This window comes from Hibiscus syriacus, unplaced genomic scaffold (assembly GCF_006381635.1).
Source record: "Hibiscus syriacus cultivar Baekdansim isolate YM2019G1 unplaced genomic scaffold, ASM638163v2 tig00110270_pilon, whole genome shotgun sequence".
Taxonomy (NCBI): domain Eukaryota; kingdom Viridiplantae; phylum Streptophyta; class Magnoliopsida; order Malvales; family Malvaceae; genus Hibiscus; species Hibiscus syriacus.
The window spans coordinates 1,017,436-1,042,683 of NW_024062656.1; the positions used below are offsets into that span (position 1 = coordinate 1,017,436).

General features: G+C 33.9%; 2 protein-coding genes and 2 pseudogenes across 2 annotated transcripts; 2 read left to right on the top strand and 2 right to left on the bottom strand.

Moving 5' to 3' along the window:
- Window positions 1-733: 733 nt before the first annotated feature.
- On the bottom strand, window positions 734-10,912 carry LOC120115698 (annotated as a pseudogene).
- Window positions 10,913-12,231: 1,319 nt separating this feature from the next.
- Window positions 12,232-14,178, bottom strand: LOC120115644 (exopolygalacturonase-like). The gene is made up of 5 exons (XM_039136281.1): window positions 13,885-14,178; window positions 13,384-13,710; window positions 13,002-13,291; window positions 12,703-12,931; window positions 12,232-12,453 (listed from the first exon to the last, which is right to left on the bottom strand). The coding sequence occupies exons 1-5, from the start codon at window positions 14,176-14,178 to the stop codon at window positions 12,232-12,234; spliced, it is 1,362 nt and encodes a 453-aa protein (XP_038992212.1).
- Window positions 14,179-17,409: 3,231 nt separating this feature from the next.
- Window positions 17,410-20,997, top strand: LOC120115699 (annotated as a pseudogene).
- A 1,442-nt stretch (window positions 20,998-22,439) lies between these two features.
- LOC120115645 (probable pectinesterase/pectinesterase inhibitor 21) lies at window positions 22,440-24,603 on the top strand. The gene is made up of 2 exons (XM_039136282.1): window positions 22,440-23,442; window positions 23,881-24,603. The coding sequence occupies exons 1-2, from the start codon at window positions 22,440-22,442 to the stop codon at window positions 24,579-24,581; spliced, it is 1,704 nt and encodes a 567-aa protein (XP_038992213.1). The 3' UTR covers window positions 24,582-24,603.
- The last annotated feature ends 645 nt before the right edge of the window (window positions 24,604-25,248 follow it).

The window sequence follows — 25,248 nt, forward strand, 5'->3', positions numbered from 1 at the left end:
CAATGCGTACGTGGCCATCACGTGCTCGTTGATATCTATGATTAAAAATAATCATAATTATTTTGTGATTTGCATAAATACTTTTGGTGTATAATAATACAAGTTTTCCGTTGAAATATTAACATTAGACATTCAATTTGATTTAAAATTATTCTGTCTTTTATAATATGTATATGATGTAATTTTGTTACAAATATGTACATAAAATAGATGATACAACTCCAGTAACAATATCATTGATTTGTGTTTTAATGAGAGAATTTTAATATTTATTTATTTATTTATTTATCAACAATATATATATATATGATGCATGAACGACATAATGAAAAATCCGCACTGAGAGACTCACCAAAATCAAATATGTGACATGAATCGATTCAAAACCAAAATCAAATATGTGACACGAATCAATTCAAATTAACCAAGACGAAACCTTAGAATCAGGAGGACGATAAAAAGAAAAAAAATCATACTTAATTTGATGATAAGATTAAAATCCTAAAACTCTTGTTGTCCTAAACATATTGCAATTCATTTAAGTATAAATTTTGATTGAACTAAAAACGTGATTAAATCAAGAATATTTTTTAAATTATCACATCATTATTTACAAGATATATATTCATTTATTTTAAAAAAAATAAATACTATCATAAATAACACTAAGAACATAAAATTTAATCATGCTTCATAATAATGATAAAAAAACCTTAGAAAAGTATATTTTAAATGCAAGTTAAAAGGTCCAAAAGTTTTATTTTTCACAAATATTTACCATACATTAATACACTCATTAAAGTCTTAAGCATAATAAGAAAAACATAACACCAGCCTAATCAAAGTTTTCCAAACACTACTTAACACATTAAAAGATGATTATCGCTAATTATTATCAGAATTTGTTTCTTTTTTCGTCTAATAAAAGAGTTCAGGCTGTTGCGGATGATGTGTCACGAGATCATCAAGCATCCAAAGGTCCACTGAGTCAGGCTCAGCGTTTCCACTCAACTCAGTCGACGACTCATCAGGCTCCAGACCCAAGAAGGATTCCAGGCTCGAAATCTGCTCTTTCAGCTCCAACTCACTCTTCATTGCTTCACTCCGTCCATTCCCATAGTCAAAACTCATAAAAGGCTGTGGGGTTGGTGGTAGTGGTGGGCTATTGGTTTCTGAACTCACTTTAGTCAACTCAGAAGCCATGATACACCTTTTCTTAGGCGGAAGCTGAGTTTGAGGGAAGTTGAGCTTGGCTTTGTCCCCACGGATGCGCTTGGCAGCTTCATCGTAGGCTCGAGCCGCTTCTTCGGCTGTGTTATAGGTACCGATCCAGACTCGGACGCCTTTCTGAGGATCTCTGATCTCAGCCGCCCATTTCCCCCATGGCCTTTGCCTTATTCCTCTGTAAATGTTCTTCCGAGTTCGCCGAGTCTTCCCCTCTTTCTCTTTGCCTCGGCTTGCCTTATGAGTCACTGAAGTTCACACCCCAACCAAAAAACCAAAACTTTTTAACATTAAAAACAACAATAAAGGCACAATCTTTTCACTGTCATGAAATAGAACTCTTTTTTTCCTCCTACTATTCACAAAATTTCAAGAACACATAGACAACATATAATCAACATCATGCAAAAAAAATGGAAAAACACAGATATCTGCAAGAAAAACAGACCTTTGTCGAGTTGCTTGGATTTGAAACCGATCTTCTTGTTGTCGAACAGATTGAAAGAGGCTTTTCTATTACTGGAATCCAGACCCAACAGGTCGGAGAATGCGTTGAGTTCAGACCAAAGATCCTGGGAAGTTAAATTCCAACCACGCTTCACGGCGATGAAATCGGAAATGATTGCACCTCCACACATCTTCTATGGCCTCCTAGAGGAGTTTCAAATTTATATTTTCGGGTTCGTAGCTTTATAGAGTGATGACGATCACAATGCAACCAATCTCTGTAGATATAAACAACTTAGCCTTTACTTGTTGGTCTAATTTTGATTTTAGGTCCCTGTATTATATTAAAGTTTGAGATTTAATCTTTCTATTTTATTTTGAAATAATTTGATTTTCTCTTTTTATAATATTACTAATAAATCCAAATTAATAATATTATAACTTTCTATTATTACAATGATGCCATGATTTTTCTGTATTATTATTTGATAAAATAAGATTATGTGAAAACCTTATCAATAATTTTTAATTAAAAATAGGGGTGTAAATGAACTGAATTGAACTTAAATGAATAATGTTATGTTTGTGTTTATTTATTTATTTTTAAGGTGTTTGTGTTCTTTTATTTATTGTTCACGAAAATGTTCATTTAATATGTTCACGAATATATTTGTTTAGTGTTCATTTAATGTTGTTTTAGTGTTTGTTTATAGTTCGTTTATATATTCGATTTTTAATTTCATTTTCAAGCTAAAGAAAAATGATAAAATTACGTCATTGGTGTTTAAACCTCTTAAAATTCATAGTTTAAAATGAAATTCTATCATGCGTTCTATTTAATCCTTATCTTCACCAATATTTAAAATGTAAAAAAATAAAAGGAAAAAGAGAATCAGGTAAACGAGTTTGTTCATGAATATAATGAGCGAGTTGATAAACAAGCCTATAAAGTAGCTTATAAACGAGCTCATAAACGAGCTTGTTCGTGAAGATAAACGAACCGAACACACATATGTTCGTGTTCGTTCGTTTATTAAATGAACATAATTTTTTTGTTAATGTTCGTTTAGATAGCTTAACAAACGAACATACAAGAGCATTATACAAACAAATCACGAACAGTTCACCGAACACTCTGTTCATTTATACCCCTAATTAAAAACAAATTCTTATGTCAATAAAATGTTTAAAGTTGTAAATATTTACATTATCTTTTAATGATATTAACTGATAATATTCTCAATTTGAATTAAAAATGATAATAGGATGGAGTGACTTCTTGTCAATCCCAACTCATTTTTCATATTTATCTCCCCAAATATGACCTTATTTAATATCTTAAAAATATTTTTTACATTATTCTTTATCAATCAAAATATTATAAAGAGTTATTTTTAGAAAAAATATAATCAAAATATAAAAAATAATTATAATTAAAAGTTATTTTTTTCAAGTACAAGTGTGTAACGGGTGGATTCAACCTAAATCGAAACTTAAATCCGATTTATTTTAACTTAAAAATCATCTCATATTGACATCTGATTTTCTTTTTAAAAGGTAAGCCTCTAGATTTAATATCCATCTGATTTGGATTATTTTATCATCCTTAGTTTGGACCTTCTAATGAGAATAAAAAAGTAGTAGACCGCATTAAGTTAAAACAAATAAAAATATTAAATTATTAAATTTTAGTATAATATAGGGATTAAAATCGTAATTAGATCACTCTCTTTCTTTTTTATGGGTTTCTTAATCTGATATTTTTTGCTGATCCTGATCGGACGGCTGAGATGAAAGGGAGTAGTGATCCGAAGGGAGATACGTGGATAATAATACATTTCAATAGGCATACGATTCGGAGGGAAAAAAAGGAATTGAGGGGTCCACAAAGTGGGCCCTGATAATAGGGAGTTGGTTTATGAGAGTAGAGCACGTGGGTGTCAGTGGTTGGGAGAGGAAATGACGGGCCGTCACGGAGAGAGTGGATCTGAACCGGGCTTCGGCGTAACGCACGTCATTATAGCTCCAAACTGTAACGGCCCATGTGTAAGAAAGCAGGAGTTTCACTTTGCATTTCGAGTGAATATGAGATCAAATGCCCTCCATTCCCCCACCTATTTACAATCTGCTGACATAATTAACTATAATCGTTTTTTATTAGTAGTAAGTGATCATTCGGCAGTAGATGTTTATAACATTTTTAAATTATTAATAATTTATACACATCATATAAATACAAATAACATTGTTCGAATTTGATTCCTTAATAAATAACAATAGTTTTTCTAATCACTAATCTCGCAAAAATAAGGTTTACTGTTTTCTTAAAAAAAGAAATTAATTTTTTATTCTATATTATAATAAAAATTTAGGTTTTCATTATTATTTTATGTCAATTAATATTTTTTTTTATAATATTGTTGATGGAAAATTAAGTGACGTCATGTTTTTTTTTAATTTAGACTGAGAATCATGACTGATGAAAGAGTGATTGTTCATTGATTTTGTCTTCTAAGAAAGAAAATATATGATCGAGAACATTTGAGTCAAAAGGGGAGAAGACAAAGAAGTTGAGAAAGATCCTCTTTCAGTTGTGATCGAGAGATATTTAGAGCGACTCTAGTTAGTGATGTTAGACTTAAGAATTGATGGCCTCGAGAGGTATAACAAATAACATTAATTAACTAAAATAATTAATATTTTCAATTGTTTGAATCAAAATTTAGAGAGGTCCTATGTTAAAAAAACTAATTTGACTATATTGAGTTTATTTTCGGAATTAAAGGGTCACATTGAAAGAAAAATAACTCATATTGATTTTTTTTTCCAAAAAGTACATTGAAAGAATTTTTTTAAAACCAAATTTAGATTAATTTACTATTCTCTAAAAATCAATTTCAACAGAAACAATTAACGTGGTCATGATGAGTAGGAAGGGGTTTTAAAGAGAAACTGTACGTGTTTGTAATTGAATTAAAATAGTAAAATGAATTAGTTGTTTAGATTAACAAGTTACGCCGGAAAACAGCTGGATATCCAAACCCAAATCCATGGGCTGGCTCCTAGATTCTTTGATTGAGGGAGAATATAACCAACCATGCGCAGCAAGTCAAAATAAAGAGATGAAACAGTTTCTCGAAAATAAGGATGAAGTGATAAGTTGATTGCAGATATCATCATCATCATCTTCCAGGAAAAACGACCAAACAAAGAGGTAGCAGAATCTCAGGAACACAGCTTTTAAACCAAAATGAGAGGCTCACATTTGCTTTCTGCTATTCTTCTCTCACTTGATAATAATCAGGGGCGGTCCTTCATTTTCATGCTTTTACCTTGTTTCTGCACTAACTTGGATTTAGTCATCCAAAAGTCTTTGGAAAATAAGAAATTGAAGCAAAAAGTATGTTTTCAATACTCATAATTTTGAGATTTGATATATTTAAATAAAGAGTAAATTATAAATTTGGTAATTAAATTTTACTATCATCTATTTTACTTACTATACTTCAAATCTCCTCATTGTCCTCACTAAACTTAATACATTGGGGTTTTTTGGTCATTTGATCGTTAAATAGTTAATGACATTAAATGAGCAGTTATATAGATGTAAAATGAAATCATTTTGGTGAAAATTTTGAATTTTTAAAATGATACAATTTTTAACACCGTTAGCTAATTAATGATCAGACCAATATAGGAGAGAGAGTAAAATTCAATAACAAAAAAGATTCAATGTATTAAGTTGAGTGAGGAAGTTAATTTTTTTTTAAAGTTAACTAAATAAAATAGGAAAAAGATTAAAATTTAGTGATTAAATTTGTAATTTACTCTTAAATAAATTGTGATCATATTTATCTTATTTCTAAACAATCTTTCTATTTTCTTTTTGAATAAGTAGTTTAATTTTTATATCATTATTTGATTTTACATAGGCTTCTATCGAATAAATAAAATATAATCATTTCATAAACTTCCCACCTCTTCAATACGAGCTCTAGAAAATTAGTTTCTTACAAGAAATCACAACAACGAGGTGACCTTTGAAAGAAAAAATTCTAATATACATCTCACGTATCGAAATATATCACTAATTTTATAAAGTAAAATTTTAAATAATTATTAAACTATATTAAATTAATTTTTCTGAACATTAAAATTTTAAAAGTTATATAAAGATATCAAATTTAAAATTTTATTATAAAATAGATACCACATCTTTAATTACCAATAAAAGGTAACATGACATGTTAAACTAATAAAAATATTTCATTTGATTTCTTAATCGTAATTGAAATTTCATTTTGATATTTTTCAATATTTCTAAGTAATAATTCTAAAAGATCAATTATGTATAAAGATATGATTCACTTACACTATGTAAAAATAATAAGTTTTACACCAATTTATAGCTATTAGATTTAAATAAATAAATATCTTAGATTTAATTAAAATTTATAACTCATAAATAAATATCTTTTAACTCACAATAAAACAATATACCTTTTCACCTCCATCCCAAATTATAAACTACAAACCCTAAACCGAAGCTCTAAACCATAATCCCTAAAGCTTAAATATTAAACCCTAAATCATAACCTTAAACAAGAAAAGATATTATTTTACCGTGAGTTAAGGAAATATTTATTTATGAGTTATAAATTTTAATTAAATCTAAGTCATTCATTTATTTAAATCTAATGATTATAAATTAGTGTAAAAGTCATTAATTTTACACAGTATAAATAGATCTTAACCCATATATATATTCACAATTCATTTTAAAAATTATAATTATTTTTTTAAAAAAAGTATAACTTTATGAATCCATTAATTTATAAAACTGTTTTATAATTATTTTTTATTAATTGATATTGTATTTATACAATTTATAATTTATAATTTTTGAGATCTAACAATTTCAGTTATAAAAAGTGAAACCAAAATTTTCTTATTAAGCAATGTGATCAGATTATATAACTTTTATTTAATAATTTTAAATATTATTTTAAAAATATATTTATAATTTCAAAAATAAATTATAATATATATATATATATATAATGAAATTTTTGTTATTATTACTTAAAAATACTAAAAGAATCAAAAACAAAATTTTAATTAAAACTGGGGCAGCGAATGATATAATTTTTTTATTAATTTAATATTCTATATTACCCCTTAACGATATTTAAGTGTTAGTGTTATTTTAACGGAATTCAAAATTTAATTTTAATTTTATAATTTTTAAATATTGAATGATTAAAAAATATTTTATTTTAATTTGATGACTATTTATAAATTTATACAGTGCACGCTGATATGTGCATTCGTGATAGACTTGTCCTTTTGAAAGTTGTGTTTTTTAACAGTGAAGAATGCTTAATGGGATGTGAAACTCTCTTGAAAATTGTTCTAACAATGAAGAATGCTTTTTTAATTTGAAGTTCTCTTTATATATTAAAAGTGGGGATTTAATTTAATTGATTTATATAAGCAAGAATAGAATTTAAATTTTGGGATTAAAGTATAATTTTATTATTAAACTAATTTAAAATTTTATAATTTCTTAAGAGATTAGATACCAATTTTTGTTCATATTTATGGCACCTAACCTTAACCTTGACAATTTTTGGATTTGAAATATAATTTGTTGTTTTTGATTTTTTTACTAGTTTTGGTGAATTATCCCAATTTTTGTTTTTCAATTCAATTAGTGGAACCAGCTGGGTGTGATGGTGGCATGCCTCAAAGAGGACAAAGTGGGGTGGAAATCTTAAATGACCACCCCTAAATGTCTTTTCATTTTCTAATCATTTCCAGTAATCCTAAATCAATATACAACTAAAGTGTTTTACACAACATAACTAAATCGAATACAAAATCACACAAGACAATCTGAATACAGGTAACAGTCATAGACCTCATCTTCAGGATGGTTTAGAATTACATGCTTTTTCTCTTTTCCCATGTTTACTATTAAAATGGTCTTCCAATGGGTGGTTTGCTGATTCTAAACTTCATTCATCCCTGATAAATTTCCAGGTATAGGCAGATGATAACCATCTATGAGGTCAAATTCTCTAAATCTGTTTAGCTAACGGATCTCGGGTTCAATTTCACCATGCTGTCTAATATCATCCATTAAAGAACCAAAAGGCACACAAGCAAAAAAAACCATAGGTACCACATGACAGAACACAATCCAATACAATACCACAACTGTTCGTATACCATAGCAAACAAGTATTAAATGACTATATTGTTCTGAAAGCAACAACGAAGCAGTTTAGGAATATCAAAGATGAGCCGTTTCTAAACCTCGATCAAAACAAGATATAATATCCAGTCACACCATACACGTTGACCCTCCACAATGAGACATTGAAAGACCACATATCTAGGATAAAAGAGTTATTACTTCCCCTTAGTTCTGTTCTTAGTATGAGGGGGAAAGGATATCAACCTAAATGAAGAATGATAATACAAACAAAAGAATCATCAAACCTTCTAGTCCGCCATTTTAGCCAAGCGATGGACTGTACTTCTAGCGATTCTATTGCCAGGATCAATCTTCAGAACAGTTCTTAGATCTTCAGCCCCTAGTTTGTATTTCTCCATGCTTTCGTACAACAGTGCACGTTGTACAAGGACTTGCACATTGGTTTCATCATGCTCTAGCACCTGGATAGAGAAATTGACAACATAACTTCATCGGAAAAACTTGCGGATCATCAATCTATATTAATCTCAATAGATGTGATCGATAAGAATGCAAGCAACAACATCTAGATGAATAAATAATTAAAGAACCTTGCAGAGTGCAAATAGAGTATCATACTAATTACTCCCTCTCTCTCTTTCTCACATTTGTTTGAGATCAATAATTAACAATGACAAGAGCCTAACCCTATGAACTTTAATACGTGCTCTGGAGCCAACATCTTATCAAACCTCAATGCCCTGTCTCAGGAAGGATTACGTAAATTCACAAATTCATTTGCAAACTATTTGCATGCAATAAAATTCCAATATAAATGTTCACATTAATAAGGAACTATAATATCTAGCAGTTTGAAGATTCATTTTACCTTTGAACAATCGGCTACAGCCTTCTTATACTCACCGACCTCTTTATAACATGAAGCCCTACATGATAAAACCTCCATGGTGGCAGCCTTGTCGTTATTCTTTTCAAGCAGAACCACTGCCCAAGCCAGCCACTTAATGGCATCAGCATACTGGCCTTGTTTCTGGTTGTTGATACCCTTGCTCTTTGCAGAGAGCAGTGACACCAGCCGGGGGGTGGAGGAAGCCCATCAAGCTCCGTTGTTTCGGAAAAACTTGCGGATCATCAATCTATATTAATCTCAATAGATGTGATCGATAAGAATGCAAGCAACAACATCTAGATGAATAAATAATTAAAGAACCTTGCAGAGTGCAAATAGAGTATCATACTAATTACTCCCTCTCTCTCTTTCTCACATTTGTTTGAGATCAATAATTAACAATGACAAGGAGCCTAACCCTATGAACTTTTAAATACGTGCTCTGGAGCCAACATCTTATCAAACCTCAATGCCCTGTCTCAGGAAGGATTACGTAAATTCACAAATTCATTTGCAAACTATTTGCATGCAATAAAATTCCAATATAAATGTTCACATTAATAAGGAACTATAATATCTAGCAGTTTGAAGATTCATTTTACCTTTGAACAATCGGCTACAGCCTTCTTATACTCACCGACCTCTTTATAACATGAAGCCCTACATGATAAAACCTCCATGGTGGCAGCCTTGTCGTTATTCTTTTCAAGCAGAACCACTGCCCAAGCCAGCCACTTAATGGCATCAGCATACTGGCCTTGTTTCTGGTTGTTGATACCCTTGCTCTTTGCAGAAGATGCAGTGACACCAGCCGGGGGTGGAGGAAGCCCATCAAGCTCCGTTGTTGAGCTGCCATCATTGCCTTCTCCCACTCCTCCAAACTCAGAGTCCAACCCCCAATCATCAACTCCTGAAAATTGCTGCTCTCCACCTCCACCAGATGCTTGGGAAGCAACTCTGGTCGAAGCTGAAGACGATGAAAAGAACATGTCGAGAGGATCACTGCCCGAGCTTTGAACGGATGGTTGGCTTTGAGATCCAACATTCTTTGCAGGCATTCCAAAATCATCCATGTTCAAACCAGAAGCCACATTTGACCCCATAAAATCATTATTACTCGAACTGAAACCACTCGATGGAAACGCAGTTGTGCTCGGTTTTAAAGCATTCTGAAAATCCCCAAATGCTTCTTCTGCAACCTGTGTCTTATTTCCTTTATTACTTACCATATTAAGGCTACCCGATGGTTTTGTTGAAAAATCAACCAAAGAACCAAAAGGGTCCTTTGAACCAATCCCACTTTTAACTCCGATTCCACCTGCTCCTCCGGCCATACTTTTCATCGGAGCCCCACCAAGATTCTGACTCTTACTATTATTATTAACATTACTACTTCCAATACCACTGTTATTATTATATCCACTGGAAGTTCCCCAATTCCCAGTACCTTTGGCCAATGAATCAGTCAAATTCCCCATTGAGTATGTGCTTTTACTCGAAGAATTTGAAGTCGGATTGGAATTCTTCAAAGGAACATTAGAATTAGTATATTACTCTTCCCCTGTCCCAAAGCAGAGCTAACCAAATCTCCAAACAAATTAGGGTTCTTGTTAACGATTCCAATACCAGAGATCTTACCTCCCGACGATCCCCAGCTCTTCCCAAAAATGTCTCCCACCATGGAACTGGGACCAGATAAGCCAGGTTGGGTGGCCTGATTCGGGGCGGGTTGTTGAGTCCACGACGGCTTGTTTGGTTGCCACCCGGGCTTCGATTGTGCGGATGTTGTTGATGAATAAGATGAATATGAAGAAGTGGTTATGTTCTTTTGGTCATTGAGGGATTTGGGTCGACCCGATCCGAGGCCGAGATCGAAATCGAAGCTTTTAAGAGAACCAGATGAACCTTTCCCGTAATTGTTCATGGTTTTTCTTTTTTCTAGCAAAATGTGATGATCTAAGCAGAGATTAATTGATTGGATCGGATTCGATCGAAGAACGTACCTTTTTAAAGATGAGATCTAGTATCTAGCCGCGCTTCGGTGGCAGCTTCCGTGGCGAAGAGTGGTGGTCGGAGAGCGAGGGATTTGAGTTCCGGTGAATTGGAAGTGTTGATTTTGGACGGGAGAGCAGAGGAGAAAAGGCTTCGGATCTGAAATTTATTTTAGCACAAATAATTAAGGGTAAACTATCTATTCGGTCACTTAAAGTTTACTTACATTCTTATTTGGTCACACAGCTATTATTTATTTTAAAATCATATCTAAAGTTACGTTTTGGTCATTCGTAATTAATAGTGATACTGACGTGTAACTATAAGGTAATGTCACATCAGTATAACCATTAACTTTTTAACGGTGAGTGATTAAAATAAAATCAAAATTTAATGTTAAGTATGATTTTGAAAAAAATAATAGTTAGATAACTAAAAAAATTAAATAATAAGAAGGTGACCAAAATAAAATAAAAGTAAATTAAATATGATTTTAAAATTTATTATTTATTATTTATATATTTAATTTTATGATAATTATTTTAAATATTTTAAAATTATTTTTTAGTTTCTAAAAAATTATTTATATTTATTTAGTTTTGATTAATTTGTGGTAAGTACAAGGGACAATATCTGTTCAAAGAACACTCCCAACATTTTGACATTGAATGCTCACACCCATGATTCATAGTGCTCGAACCTAGGTCCTTAAAGAATAACAACAATTCTTTTATCACGGAGGCCACTTGATTTGTGCGTTGTATATATATTTATTTTAAAATTTTATAAATGATATGCATCTTTAGTTTATAAGTTGGCTTAAGTGTCACCTTTGCCCATGTAGTAGACTCAATTTATCATTTTCACCCCTATCGTATTATCGTATCGATTTAACCCTCAAAGTTGTTTAATTGCATCCTTTTATACCATACCCATAAAATAAAACCATAAATGATAAACTCTAAGTTAATGTTTAGGATTTAGAATTTATGGTTTATATGCTATGAGATTATGGTTTAGGGTTTAGAGTTTATAATTTAAGATTTTAAGTTAGGGTTTCGATTCTAGATTGATACGAAAATACGATAAGGCAAAAGTGATAAATTTGATCTACTACAGAGATAAAAGTTACCCTTTTATCTTATAAATTTATATACGAAAAATAAATTAAATATAAATTCCTGTAATAAAATATATTGTTAACTAAATGAGTTAATTTTGATTAAGTTAATCAGTTTTGATTTAATTAAATAAACATTCAATTTTTTTAATTGATAATCTTAAATACCAACTAAAATATATTAAAGAAAAAATCTTAAACTTAACAACAATACATTAGCCTGTCTAATAACAAAAAAAATTAAATATCAAAATTAATACAATAAATTAATTAATTTCATTTAATCTAACCGAAGTAACTGACAAGCAATTAATTTGGTTACAACATTACTTATGACACCTAAAACTTAGAATTAATAACTTGTAAGCCATTAAGAAAGCCCTTAATGTTGAAGCGACCTTGGCGAGGGGTGTGTGGCACTAAATAGTTGAGACTTATGTTAACAAGCCTAATATCTTCGCATGGTGCATCCGAGCTGCACAGCAATGTTACCGCTGATTTGGTGTTGTAGGTGCCGCTGATGTTCCTTATCAATATGTCTTTCACCTTCACAAGCGAGGGCTGCAATGCCACAAACCAACCCATCCATTAATTGTTTTCTTTTACTCTTAAAAGGGATTTCCGACTCTCGAACCAAGTATGTCAAATGTCGTCTGTCAGACAATCGATCGAACTTTCAATAACCGATATTCGTTGTTGAGAGTTCGTCGGGATGTCTAGCGGACGGTACTCACAAACTTCTTTTGAAGGAGTCGAAAGGGCCGTCTACAAAATTTGTTTTAGTTTATGAAATATAAGATAGATGTTTACTTTTGTAGTCTTGCACTTATGGGAAGGACAGTATTCTTGATCTATGACTATGGGGTTGGAGACATTGATCATAAGAATATCTTCAAATGTCATATTGTAAGCATTGATTGCACGGCCTCCGGGCCATGACTTCATGCGAATACCGTTTTCCGTGCCATTTATCGTGCAGTTCCGGACGCTGATACCGACCACATCCGTCTCGGTTTTGTACTTGCCAAGGCTGCCCACACTGCCATTTTTGCACAAGTTAAAAGTAAATGGAAGTTTTTCTTTTCTGAACCAAACTCGTTAGAGCATACCTTATTCCGTGGCCCGGACCACATCGGACATCAGAAATGGAGATGTTGTTGCTACCAGATCCGATGGATATACAATCATCACCGACTCCGATCGTCGAAGAGAAAATGCTAATGTTAGAGGAATGACTGACATGGATGCCGTCAGTATTTGGGCTATCTTCAGGAGCAATAATGTTGACATTGTAGATATTGATGTCATTGCTTTTGTGGAGACCTAAATGGAAGCCCTTGCCGTTTAACAACGTGATATTGCTGATTGATGCATGTGAAACATTTATGAAAAACATCGACTGCAAAACAAAAGTATTGAAAAATGTTATTGAAATTGCCATACTGCATGAACAATGTTTGTAATTTCAGTATAACTTGTAACGGAACTTACTGTGATTAATTTCTTACATCTTGCTGCTTTCAGGCAACTAGACTGTTGCCAGGCTTCTGCTTCTCCTTGTCCGTCGACTTTTCCCGTTTCGGTGCCCCCGGTGACAGCGAACCCTTTCAGGTTTTTGAATGCAATCCAGTGATGGGACTTGAATGCAGTAAGTCGAATCGGAGCCAATAATGTTCCCTTGATCTTGACGTTAGGCGATAGGTCGTTATAGCAAGGGCCGTGAAATGTGATCGGAGCGACCATGAATATTCCTTCGGGTATGTAGAAGGTAGAGTTCCCTGGATGATCACAGGCTGCCTTCCATGCCGCTAAGAATGCCTTTAAGCCCAACAAGATAAATGAAGTTAAGCATCACAACTAGGATCTCAATGCTGAAATTTATGACATAATAGATATGTGCTCGAAACGGATCGGAATTCGGACCTTAAACGTTTCGTAAAACTAAAATAAATATCAGACCAGAGTAAAACATGATGACTAAGAAGAACCAACCAATCTACTTTCTGTCCAACCATCAGCCACTGCGTCGTATTCGGTGACATCAAAAACTTTGTCGTCTCTCGGTGCCTCACTCGGTTCAGGGGAGAGTTCGGGTGGCGGAATTGGAGCTAGTTCAGGTGGAGAGGCTTCGGGTGCTCCCGGTTCAGGTAGTGAAGCACCTGGTTTGGGTGCCGGTGGAGATTCGTTAGGTGAGCCACAGGTTTGGCAGGGAGGAAATGCTGCCACCACAATACTTACATGAAACAAGGCTATAAAAACTAGTATATTTCTGTAACAAATTGCCATCAGTTCGGAATTCCGATAGGTTAAGTCAAATCAAGAGATCATCTTTACATCATTTGTCTTTGGTACTTATAATGTGAGTGTGACATAGAAGCTTACCAAATTAATACTTGCTCTTCCCGACTGTTAAACTATAAATGTTCAAAGGAGTTTTCTTTTGATTTATGACTGTTTTAAAAGTGCAAATTAACTCTCCTCTTAAATTATAGTCATATTTATTGTTAAAAAAAGTATATTCATATTTAACTGAAATGAAATGTACTTGTTTCAATCCAACACCCACCCTAACATAAGCTAATACTGTACCTTATTACTGCAGCTAATTTGTAGTTGATTCCAGGTTAACCCTTCTTTTAATATAATTATAGGAGAGGTTAAAATCATACTATTATCAAAAGGAGATTTTTTTGTTGATGAAAGAACTGCTGTTATTTTATTAAACATCCTTTACAGCTGCTTCGTAAATTCCTATAAGGTCATCAACGAGATAATGACATGACTAACGGTTGCTGACGTAACATGTCACACCAAAACTATATCGTTTTGGTGCGGTTATTCTAATGCCTAAAACAATATCGTTTTAGACATTAAACTTTAGGGATATATCAATTATACCACTAAACTTTTAAACAATTTTCTTTTTTACCACTTTATTTTTTGGCCACCATCGACAGCCAATCGCCACCCGTCATTGATAATCTTTCGCACCAAAATGTTCACATTTGAGTCCTCATTCTTCTCATATAATTAATTTTTCATGAAACTCACTCAAAATCGATGAAATTAAACACAAAAATTCTACCATTTTTAGATGTTTGGAGACTTTATTAGATTTACGATATTTTGGGTGTTTGTTAAAAAAAATCTGAATAGTGAAAAGCATTATTTCGAGAAGATGAACAACATACCTCAAAACTAGCCTCATCGATCGATCATTGAAAGATATTAGAGTATTAATAGGGGTAATTTTGTTTATGGTCCTTCGCCTTTTGAACTGTAATTCAATGTGGTGTTATTTATGCTATTTTAGCTTGAATAATTTTTCGGTTTGTTTTTTAACTAATCAATGATATCCGATCTATTGATCGATAAATTTTCAATTTATTTAATTAGATGTTAATGAGATAATTTATTATTGAAGAAAATTATTTAGGGCCGTGTTCGTTGGAAAAAGGTCAGCTAATTTATTTATAATTGTTATGCCTGTTTGTCCTGTGTTTGTCCTGTGTGGACACTCAACTTAATATTTGAGTAGTAGTAGGATAAATTATTCAATTGCCTAGTTAAGAATAATGTGTATACGTGATCAGAAATGAATGCAAACGTAGTTAACCCTTTAAGAATATCGTAATATTGATTATAATAGATCAAATTATGTGATAAGATGTAATAATAGATCAAATTACCATTAAACGAGTGAAATGACTAAAATACTCTTGATTATAATAATTGATAAAGAAAAATATTGATTGCGAAGAAAACGTCTCGAACTCTGATAATTAATTAAGTTCTCTTTTACAAACTTTAGAATGTTTAATATATTTTCGTGTGCATATAATTATTAAAATACCTTTAGGTGGTTAAAATAAGTAAATTGTTATTATAAGCTTAAATGAGTAAACTGATTAAGATAATGAAAGAAATGAATTATCATGATTAAGGAAATGATCGCAATAAACTTTTCTTTTGGATAAATGTTTTACATTACCCAAAGAAACATCAAAAACTGCTACAAATACATGCAACGAATAATATAAAGAAAACACAACAGTCTGCAATCAGTAGACAACAATAAACACCCTAGCAAGGGATACCCCAATTGCTATAGAGATTATAGTTGATACTATCCACATTAGCAGTGTTCCTACCATGTAACTTGATTCGAAATGTCTCTCGGACTAATGAAAGAATAACGACAACGTTCCTAACTTTTCCTCTAAATAAGCTGCAGTTTTTTTCTTCTCAAATGAGATAAATATAAGAATTCCTAGCAAGTTTGAAGATGATGGTGAGCAAAGACATGCCTTTAAGATCAACAATATCCCACTATACCTCCTCTCTGCAGCACCTAACCTGTCTAGTTAGGCCACATAACCTCAATATGGTCTGTCAATTATCCTTTGCAAACGAACACTTAAAAAACAAATGATCAATGGACTCCAACGCATCATGACAAACACAAAACCTACCATTAATCTGCATGCCCCATCGTAGCAGTCTATCACCAGTGGGAAGCCTCCCTAATAAGATCATCCAGGAAATGATACCCTCCTTGGGAAGGGGAACCATACCAATTTCTGTCAAGCAAGCTTTGTATCCTTGCTTTGAATCGCATCTCAAAACCACGAAGCAACAGTCTCACCTGCATTTACAAAGATAGGTTGAGCTTCTTGTCTCATTTTCATCAGTCGCCTGAGACTCCAGCTCACACTCACTTCTACTCCAATTTTCCAAAAAATTTCACCTTTAAGCACATAAGCATGGATCTATGTCACCCAAAGGGACCCTCCCCCGACAAGTACGAGATTTATCAATTGGAAACTGAACGCCTTGTTCCAGATTTAATATTTCTGACCCCAAAATCATCTTGAGAGTTTAAACATTAAATTTGACCCCAACTAATTCGGGCACCTTCATACTAAAATGAACTTATGAATGACTAAATGACCGAAACACTTTTTGAAGTTAAATTACTAAACTGCCCTTAAGTGTTAATAGGATAAAATAGTGTAAGCCTTGAAATGCCTTAAAGTTATAAAGTTAAATTATTAATAATGTCATCAGATTGCAAGGCTGTAAGCTGAAAAATTTATGAAATGCCCCACTAACTAGAAGAAGGTTAAAATTTAAAAAGACCCTTAGAAGCAAAACTATTGAAATGTCCTTAATGTATTAAAATGATTGAAATAATATTGTATGGAAAATTATCAGAGCACAAACGTTAGAATATAATTTCGAAAAAAAATTATTCCCCAAATATATTTTTTTTCTGCCAACCAAATTAACTCTAAATGAAATGAGATAACTAAAAAAAGTTTCTAAAGGAGCAAAATGGGAAATAAAAATTCCATGCATTCTTCTATTACACGCAGACCATAAATCCTTGGAAACGGCTTTGTTTCCCACTCAGCTTTCTTCTTCAATTCTTCACAAAATTTCAAGAGAAGAATCCAGGTTGGTTACCGGCTTTTGGCCGTTTCCGTTACTTCGATGTTCTTGACATTAACAACGACAATGCAAAGTACTAGCCTTGTGTTATCTCACCGATTGGTTCCTTCAAATCACCGGCTTTCTCAAGTTCCTGTCACCCGGATTTCTCCCTATTCAATTTGTTCCCGTAGTTCACTCAAATGCAGCAGCTCTGTTTCAAGCTCATTACTTGGTAAATTTTAACTTTTTTTTCTTTGGACTGTTTGACCGTTGGGAAAATGCGGCACACTTGAAGACATTCTTTATAGGATTATTTTTGGATGTGAGAATAAATGGTTTAAGTACAATGATGAATGTGGACTGCTTTGTTGAAGATAGTGCAACGAGAAACTAAAATTAATTTACTGAAATGCAATGATATTTTGTCATTTATTGCTAGTAAATAGTAGAAAAAATCTTTAGTTTGAATTGTTCTGAAATTTGAAAACATTTGATTTCCCTTCCCTTTGATGACTGAGAAAATGCAGGAAAAAGTAGGATTTAAGTATTCAGTAGATGCTTTTAGTAGAAATAGTAAACTGAAACCCCTTTTTTCAGTTAATGATGAAACGAAGTTTGTGGAGGCCGCGAAAAATCGAAATTTTAGTGCCCCTTCACCGTTGCATTTTCTCCGATCAGCTGAATTCGGTGCTTGCTTACCTGTGTTTGGTTAAAGAAGATGATAGAGAGGCTCCAAGTTTTCTTTTTGAGTCAGTGGAGCCTGGTCCAAGGGTGTCTAGTGTTGTAAGAGCTTTAACTATATGCTTAATTGTATCCATTTTCAAGATTTTGTTTGACATTGGAGTTCAACTGTATTAGGGTCGTTATAGTGTGGTTGGGGCTCAACCAACAATTGAAGTTGTGGCAAAAGGAAAAAAGGTTATGGTTATGGATCATGAGGAAGGTTGCTTGACCGAGGAGGTTGTTGAAGATCCAATGTCGATTCCAAAGAGAATCTCAGAGAGCTGGAAACCCCTACTTATAGATGATCTTCCTGATGCATTCTGCGGTGAATAATCGGCCCTTTGCTTGTTTAATTATCACAAATCTTGATAACATATGTTTTGCAAATGATGACAATACGCTGATGGCTTGCATCTCTCATTAGCAATCCTTATTGAATATGTTTTGATCTCACTTGATGTTTCTTGCTTATAACTTTGATTTGCTATGCTCAAATTAAGGAAAGTGGACTCATGGTTAGTTAGCTGTTTTCGCCTTGTCGGGAATTTAATAGGTTGCTTCTTGTTTAACGACACCTGCAGATTGTAGATTTGGCATAAAACTTTTGAGCGTGTATTTGTACATCTGAAAAAGGAGACTGTCTACAAATGCCAATTGGTTTGAATTTTGATTTGTACTAAATTGTGCTCTGTTTCCATGGAAAGGAAGAGAACACACTTAAAATTCAGTAATAGCGAGATATACCTGAAGTTAATATTTATCAATGATGACAAAAATGATCATATATATATGCATGGTTTTTATGTTTTTCATGGAGATTTTATGGCCATAGCAGGCCATATGATGTGTATGCCATATGTATTCCAGAAGATTTTGACATCACCAATGATCAATGCTTGAATTTAGAAAATCTTGAGATTTGAGTGCTTCAAAATTGAATGATTGGTTAGTATAGAACACCTGCATAACCTGCATATCCATGCACAAATGAACTATAAGTTCTGGATTTGGCTAAAAATAAAAGAAATTTCTGGTATTGAACTGTGTGACTTGTAATATTCTCCCGTTGTACTATAATTTCTATGATGTGTAGGTGGGTGGATTGATTATTTCTCCTACGATACAGTTCGCTATGTGGAGAAGAAAATTTTCCGTTTTCGAAGGCACCGCATGATGACAGAAACCTCCCAGACATACATCTAGGGCTCTACAACGACGTCCTCGTATTTGATCATGTGGAAAACGTATTTGTTTACTCCATCAAAAATACACAGTTCAGCATTTTAGTTTATCAATCAATTCTGCAGGAAACATATACATCCTGGTGGAGTAATATTGACTGTTCCTTTTATTTGCAGAAAGCATATGTAATTCACTGGGTGAGGCTAGATCGACACTCCTCTGTTGAAAAAGCTTATAACGAAGGAGTTAAACACCTCGAGAAGTTGGTGGCTAGACTACAGGATGATCTGTAATAAACCATTATGTAACACAAGTTTTGGTTAAATTTATGTATTCTAATTTATTATGACACACTGATTTCATACTTAGCCCAAAGCTATCTCCAGGCTCCATAGATTTGCACACGCATGATTTTGGCCCTTCTTTAACGAAGTCAAATATGGCAACGGAAGATTATATAAAGGCTGTACTAAAGGCAAAAGAGCATATTCTGGCAGAGGATATTCTCCAGATTGTATTAAGTCCACGTTTCGAACAGAGAACGCCGATCAGTTTGAAATATTTAGAGCTTTGAGAGTTATTAATCAAAGTCCTTATATGGCTTACTTGCAAGTTAGTTTCTTGTTCATTAATTCTCTAGTTGTGAATCTGTGAACTACTTCAACAGTTATGTTTCTTGAATTCTATAATTTGATATGCCATTTCAGTCTAGAGGAGGTATTCTAGTTGCTTCAAGTCCCGAAATTCTTACCAGGATAAAGAAGGTATACTTTTAAACTTCATGTTTTAGCCTTCTTCTCTGAGTTAATGTCATGAAACACTTCAGTTGGCTGTTCTAAGATCTCAAGTTTTGTTATTGCCATGAATAGAATAAGATTGTAAATAGGCCATTGGCCGGAACGGCAAGGAGAGGAAAAACACCAGCTGAAGATGACATAGCTGAAAAAAACTGCTAAGTAATGAAAAGGAACGTGCAGAACACACCATGCTTGTTGATTTGGCACGCAACGATGTTGGAAAGGTTTATAATCTAGCTTTTCAGTCCAAATTTCTTCTGTTCATGAAAGAATTTCATTCTAAAAAAACGAAATTTGTAGTTTCATTTAAAACTTCCATGTTTATTCTGCTTAGGTCTCCAAATATGGTTCTGTAGAGGTGGAGAAGCTGATGACTGTGGAGCGATATTCGCATGTGATGCACATAAGCTCCACTGTAAGGATCATAACTCTGTAGGGACGTGCATATAAATGATCATTTGCCTTTTTGAAACTTAAATGATGCAGGTTACTGGTGAGCTGCAAGATTACCTCACTAGTTGAGACGCCCTCCGTGCTGCACTTCCGGCCGGAACCGTTAGTGGAGCACCAAAGGTTCAATACTTATCATTTACATGTTTTAAGAAAATCCCATTTTTTTATCATGATTGGGATATTGATGTAGGTGAAGGTCATGGAGGTAATTGACGAGTTAGAGGTGTCGAGACGAGGCCTTTACAGTGGAGGTTTCGGGGGCATTTCGTTCCACGGCGATATGGATATTGCATTGGCTCTCAGGACCATGATTTTCACTACTGGAACCCGTTATGACACAATGTACTCATACAAGGATGCTGGACGGCACCGCCGAGAATGGGTAGTGTATCTTCAAGCTGGTGCTGGTATAGTGACAGATAGTGATCCCAATGCCGAGCACCGTGAATGCGAAATCAAAGCTGGTGGCATTGGTCGTTCCATTGACTTGGCTGAGTCTGCATTCGTTAATAAATGACGCTAGCTTGGACCATCTGGCACTTTAAAAAAATATCTCCAATAATTTCAATTCTTACCATAATATTTATTCAAATATCCCAATTGAGAATTATTCTATTACAATTAAAAATTCATTATAACAAAATTGTTGTTTTATGTCCCCAAATTCGTTAATAAAATTTGCAATAATAAATTCTTTCAAAACTTCACAACTATAACTCTAATACCACTTTATTAAAAGAATTTAGGAATGGAGATCAACAAGATATCAACATAAAATAAGATATGTGTAACAAAAAAGATTTAACGTGGTTCGATCTTATCTAACTCAAAGGACGAGAGAAACAAATAATCAATTATATACGAGTACAAATACACCATAAAATCTCTCTCAACATCCCTAAAAAAATCATCTTCACAACTAAACCTTGAAAAGTTGTAAAAATCCCAATATTGCCACCATGAAGACTAAATAAAAAGATAGAATGAGATGAAATCCCTTATCATAGAAAAGTCAAGTAGAAAAAGTGTGCAAATAACATACGCCAAATGTGGTAAACTGACTATAATATCAGAACTTGCAAGGAAGATTTTGGTTGAAATAAAAGTCTTAATAAACTTGTAAGTTTTTTTTTAGTTTTCTACACTATCATCTGATTACTTTTATTATTTGATTTCACTGATTGTTCAATTGTGTTCGTTTCGTCAAGGTAGCATCAAAGGGCACAACAATGACCTTCAACGCAAAAGCTGCTGACAAAAAGGAAGCAACCTCCAGTCCACCAACAATCTGCATCTGTACAATTATAAACTATTAGAACACCTTTCATTTTCGTATTTTACTCATAACAATTATAAACTCAAAATCTGATCAAAGCTTATACAAAAAACCAAAGAAAGCTTTGACAATTTACAACTTCATCCTTAGAGAAGACTTAAACAACCTTATCATATTAAATATTTATTATTCGATTTATATTTGTTAAGGATTTTAAAATTGTTTTCTTTACTTATTTATAAAATTTAAAAAAAAGGACTAAAAATACATTTTATAAAATTTAAAATGTTTCAAAGCAAATTAAAAACAAAGAAAATTATTGTAAAGATTTTATTTTCTTGATAAAAGGACACATGAGCAAAAGGCTTGAAAATGCATGTAAATATAACCCTCACGATTTTAGTAAGGGAAGAGGATATAGGCGCCATAACTTTTGGAAAATATAAAACCATAACACAACCTCTTTCCATCTTACAGTTTGATTAACGGAAATTAACTATTTACTTAATGGTTCATGTTCTTCCTCTAAACTTTTAGTATAAATTCTCCATTACCGGAGATCTTATTCAGAACCTGAGCCCAAGGGGCATCCTCAGAAATTGCCCCAGCAGCTCGGTTGGAAAAGCAAGTACTAATCCTTCGATTACGTTAACTTTTTATATAATTACATTGACTGTTTCGAAATGGCGGACAACAACGTTGCAGTTATCAGTATCTGCTCCGTTCTTCTGGTGGCGTTGGTGGTGGCGGTGATGGTCGGCGTCACCCAAGATGAGGAGAGCGACGTCGGTGGTCATTCCGAGTTACAGAGTTCGTCCAAGGCGATCAAAGACCTTTGCCAACCCACTGATTACGAGAAAACGTGTGAGAAAAGTCTGGAGAATGCCAACACCACCGATACAAAGGTGCTTATAAGGACTGGTTTCAAGGCCGCCATAACCGAGCTCGAGGACGTGATCATCCGCTCCGTCCTGTTGAAAGATTTGGTCAAGGACAAACCCAGGGCTCGTCAAGCTCTTTGGAACTGCAAGGTGCTGCTGCAGTACGCCATTGACGATCTCAACGATGCTTTCGCTCAAATGCGGAAACTAGAGATGAACAGATTCGATGAATACATCGAGAACCTCAAGACTTGGCTCGCCGCTGTCATCACGCACCAGGAGACTTGCCTTGATGGATTTGTGAAGACCAGAGGTGAAGGTGGGGCGAAAACAAAGGAGCTTTTGAAGACCTCACGGGAGCTTAGTAGCAATGCTTTAGCCATGGTTTATGAGTTGGATTTAGCTCTTAAGAAACTCGACCTTCCCAACATGAGCCACCAAATGAACACTTCTGGCTTCTCACGGCGGTTATTGTTGCATACCGACGGTTTGCCGCCGTGGTTCAGCTCAACTCAGCGCAAGCTCCTTGCCAAAAACATCACATACGACGTCAAACCTAATGTAGTCGTTGCAAAGGATAAAAGTGGCGATTACACCACCATCAAAGCGGCATTGAAAAAGGTCCCCAAGGATAGTTCAGTGCCTTTTGTTATTTACATTAAGGCTGGCGTTTACAATGAGCGACTTACCATCAACAAGCATATGCGCAATGTGATGTTTATCGGAGATGGCCCGAAAAAGACCATTATCACCGGTAGTAAAAACTACCGTGATGGAACTTCCACGTACAGAACTGCAACAGTTGGTACGTACTACACATTTTTCTATTGGCATAATAACAAAAGTACCCTAATATTTGTACAAATGGTTGCTTTGCACTATATTTTCTTTTGAAGCATTTTACTGCATGACATTTCAAATTTTAGCCACAACAAATCCTGTTGGATGAAAATAATTAATTGACTAAAGTCAACTCATATTATTGATATGACATTTTCATCATATCTAATTGTTGATATATCACGTTATCACTTTTCAATTGATGTGGTATGTGTCATATTATTAATTGAACACATATAAAAATATCACACTAATAATATGAGTTAACTTTTAATCAACTAATGGTTTCATCCAATAGGCGTGTTTAGATAAAAATTTATATGTGAGATGTAAAATATTCAGAAAAATAGAGGTTAAAGTAATCATTTAGAACTAATGAAGTTTTAGCTACTGAACCTTGCAGCTGTTATTGGTAAAAGATTCATGGCAAAGGATATTCAAATCAGGAACACTGCAGGAGCCAAGAAGCGGCAAGCTGTGGCACTTCGAGTCCAAAGCGATCAGTCCGTCTTCTACAATTGCAAAATCGACGGCTACCAAAACACCCTATACGTACACAGTCATCGACAGTTCTATCGGCAATGCACCGTACGAGGAACCGTCGACTTCATCTTCGGCGACGCAGCCGTAGTTTTGCAGAACTGCAAAATCATCATAAAGAAGCCATTGTCTAGACAAGATTGCACCGTCACCGCACAAGGAAGGAGCGAACGCCGTGAACTCACCGCCATCGTTCTCCATAATTGCACGATCTCCGGCACGGATGCGTACAAAATGGTGAAAAACAAGAACAAGGCATACCTCGGTCGGCCGTGGAAGGAGTTCTCCAGGACCATCATCATGCAATCTTACATTGACGATGTCATCGACCCCAAGGGATGGGTGCGGTGGGACAGAGACTTCGGTCTCCACACCGCGGTGTATGCCGAGTTTGAAAATAGGGGACCCGGTTCGAACCAAACCGGCAGGGTTAAATGGAAATGTATCAAGCGTTTCAGTAAACGGTATGTGAAGCTATACACGGTTGGCGAGTTATTACGTGGTGGTGAATTTATCCCCAAGTTCGGGGTGCCATACTCTCATGGCATGATTGATGGATTGTAGACCACCAACGGAAGATGATGAAATAGGGGTGTTTATGGACTGAGTCGATCGCGAGTTGGACAGTATTCGACTCATGCTCGTTAAAAAATTTTACTGCTCGATTCGACTCGTTGCTCGTTAGCCTCTTTAAAATTGTGTTCGACTAGTACTCGTTAAAAAAATTTACTGCTCAACTCGACTAGTTGCTCGTTAAACTCACTAAAAATTTTACCTTATTTTTTTAACTAAAATAAAATTTATTAATACTATAGAGGATATTAGGGTTGGGTTTGTTTTTTTTCTTCTTTTTTGTATTAAAATAATATTATTAATTAATAATATTTTATTATTTATTAAAGATAATAGGATTAGTTAACTTATTATTTTTATTATTTATTAAAAAAATTAATAATTATTATTTAGATTTATTGTTTGAATGAAATAGTTTTGAAGTAATTACTAAAAATATATTTTAAAAATTTGACGAGCTGCTCGTGAACTTATCTAATCGAGTTAGATTTTGCTCGGCTCAGCTTGTTAAGGTCTCGAGTCAAGTTCGAGTCTAGCCAACTCGAGTTAAACGTTTACTGAGTTTTGACCGAGTCTAGTTCGAGCTGCTCATGAGCTCTTCAACTTTTTAAACTCCCCTATGATGAACCAACAGCTTTATTTAGGGACTTTTACTTGT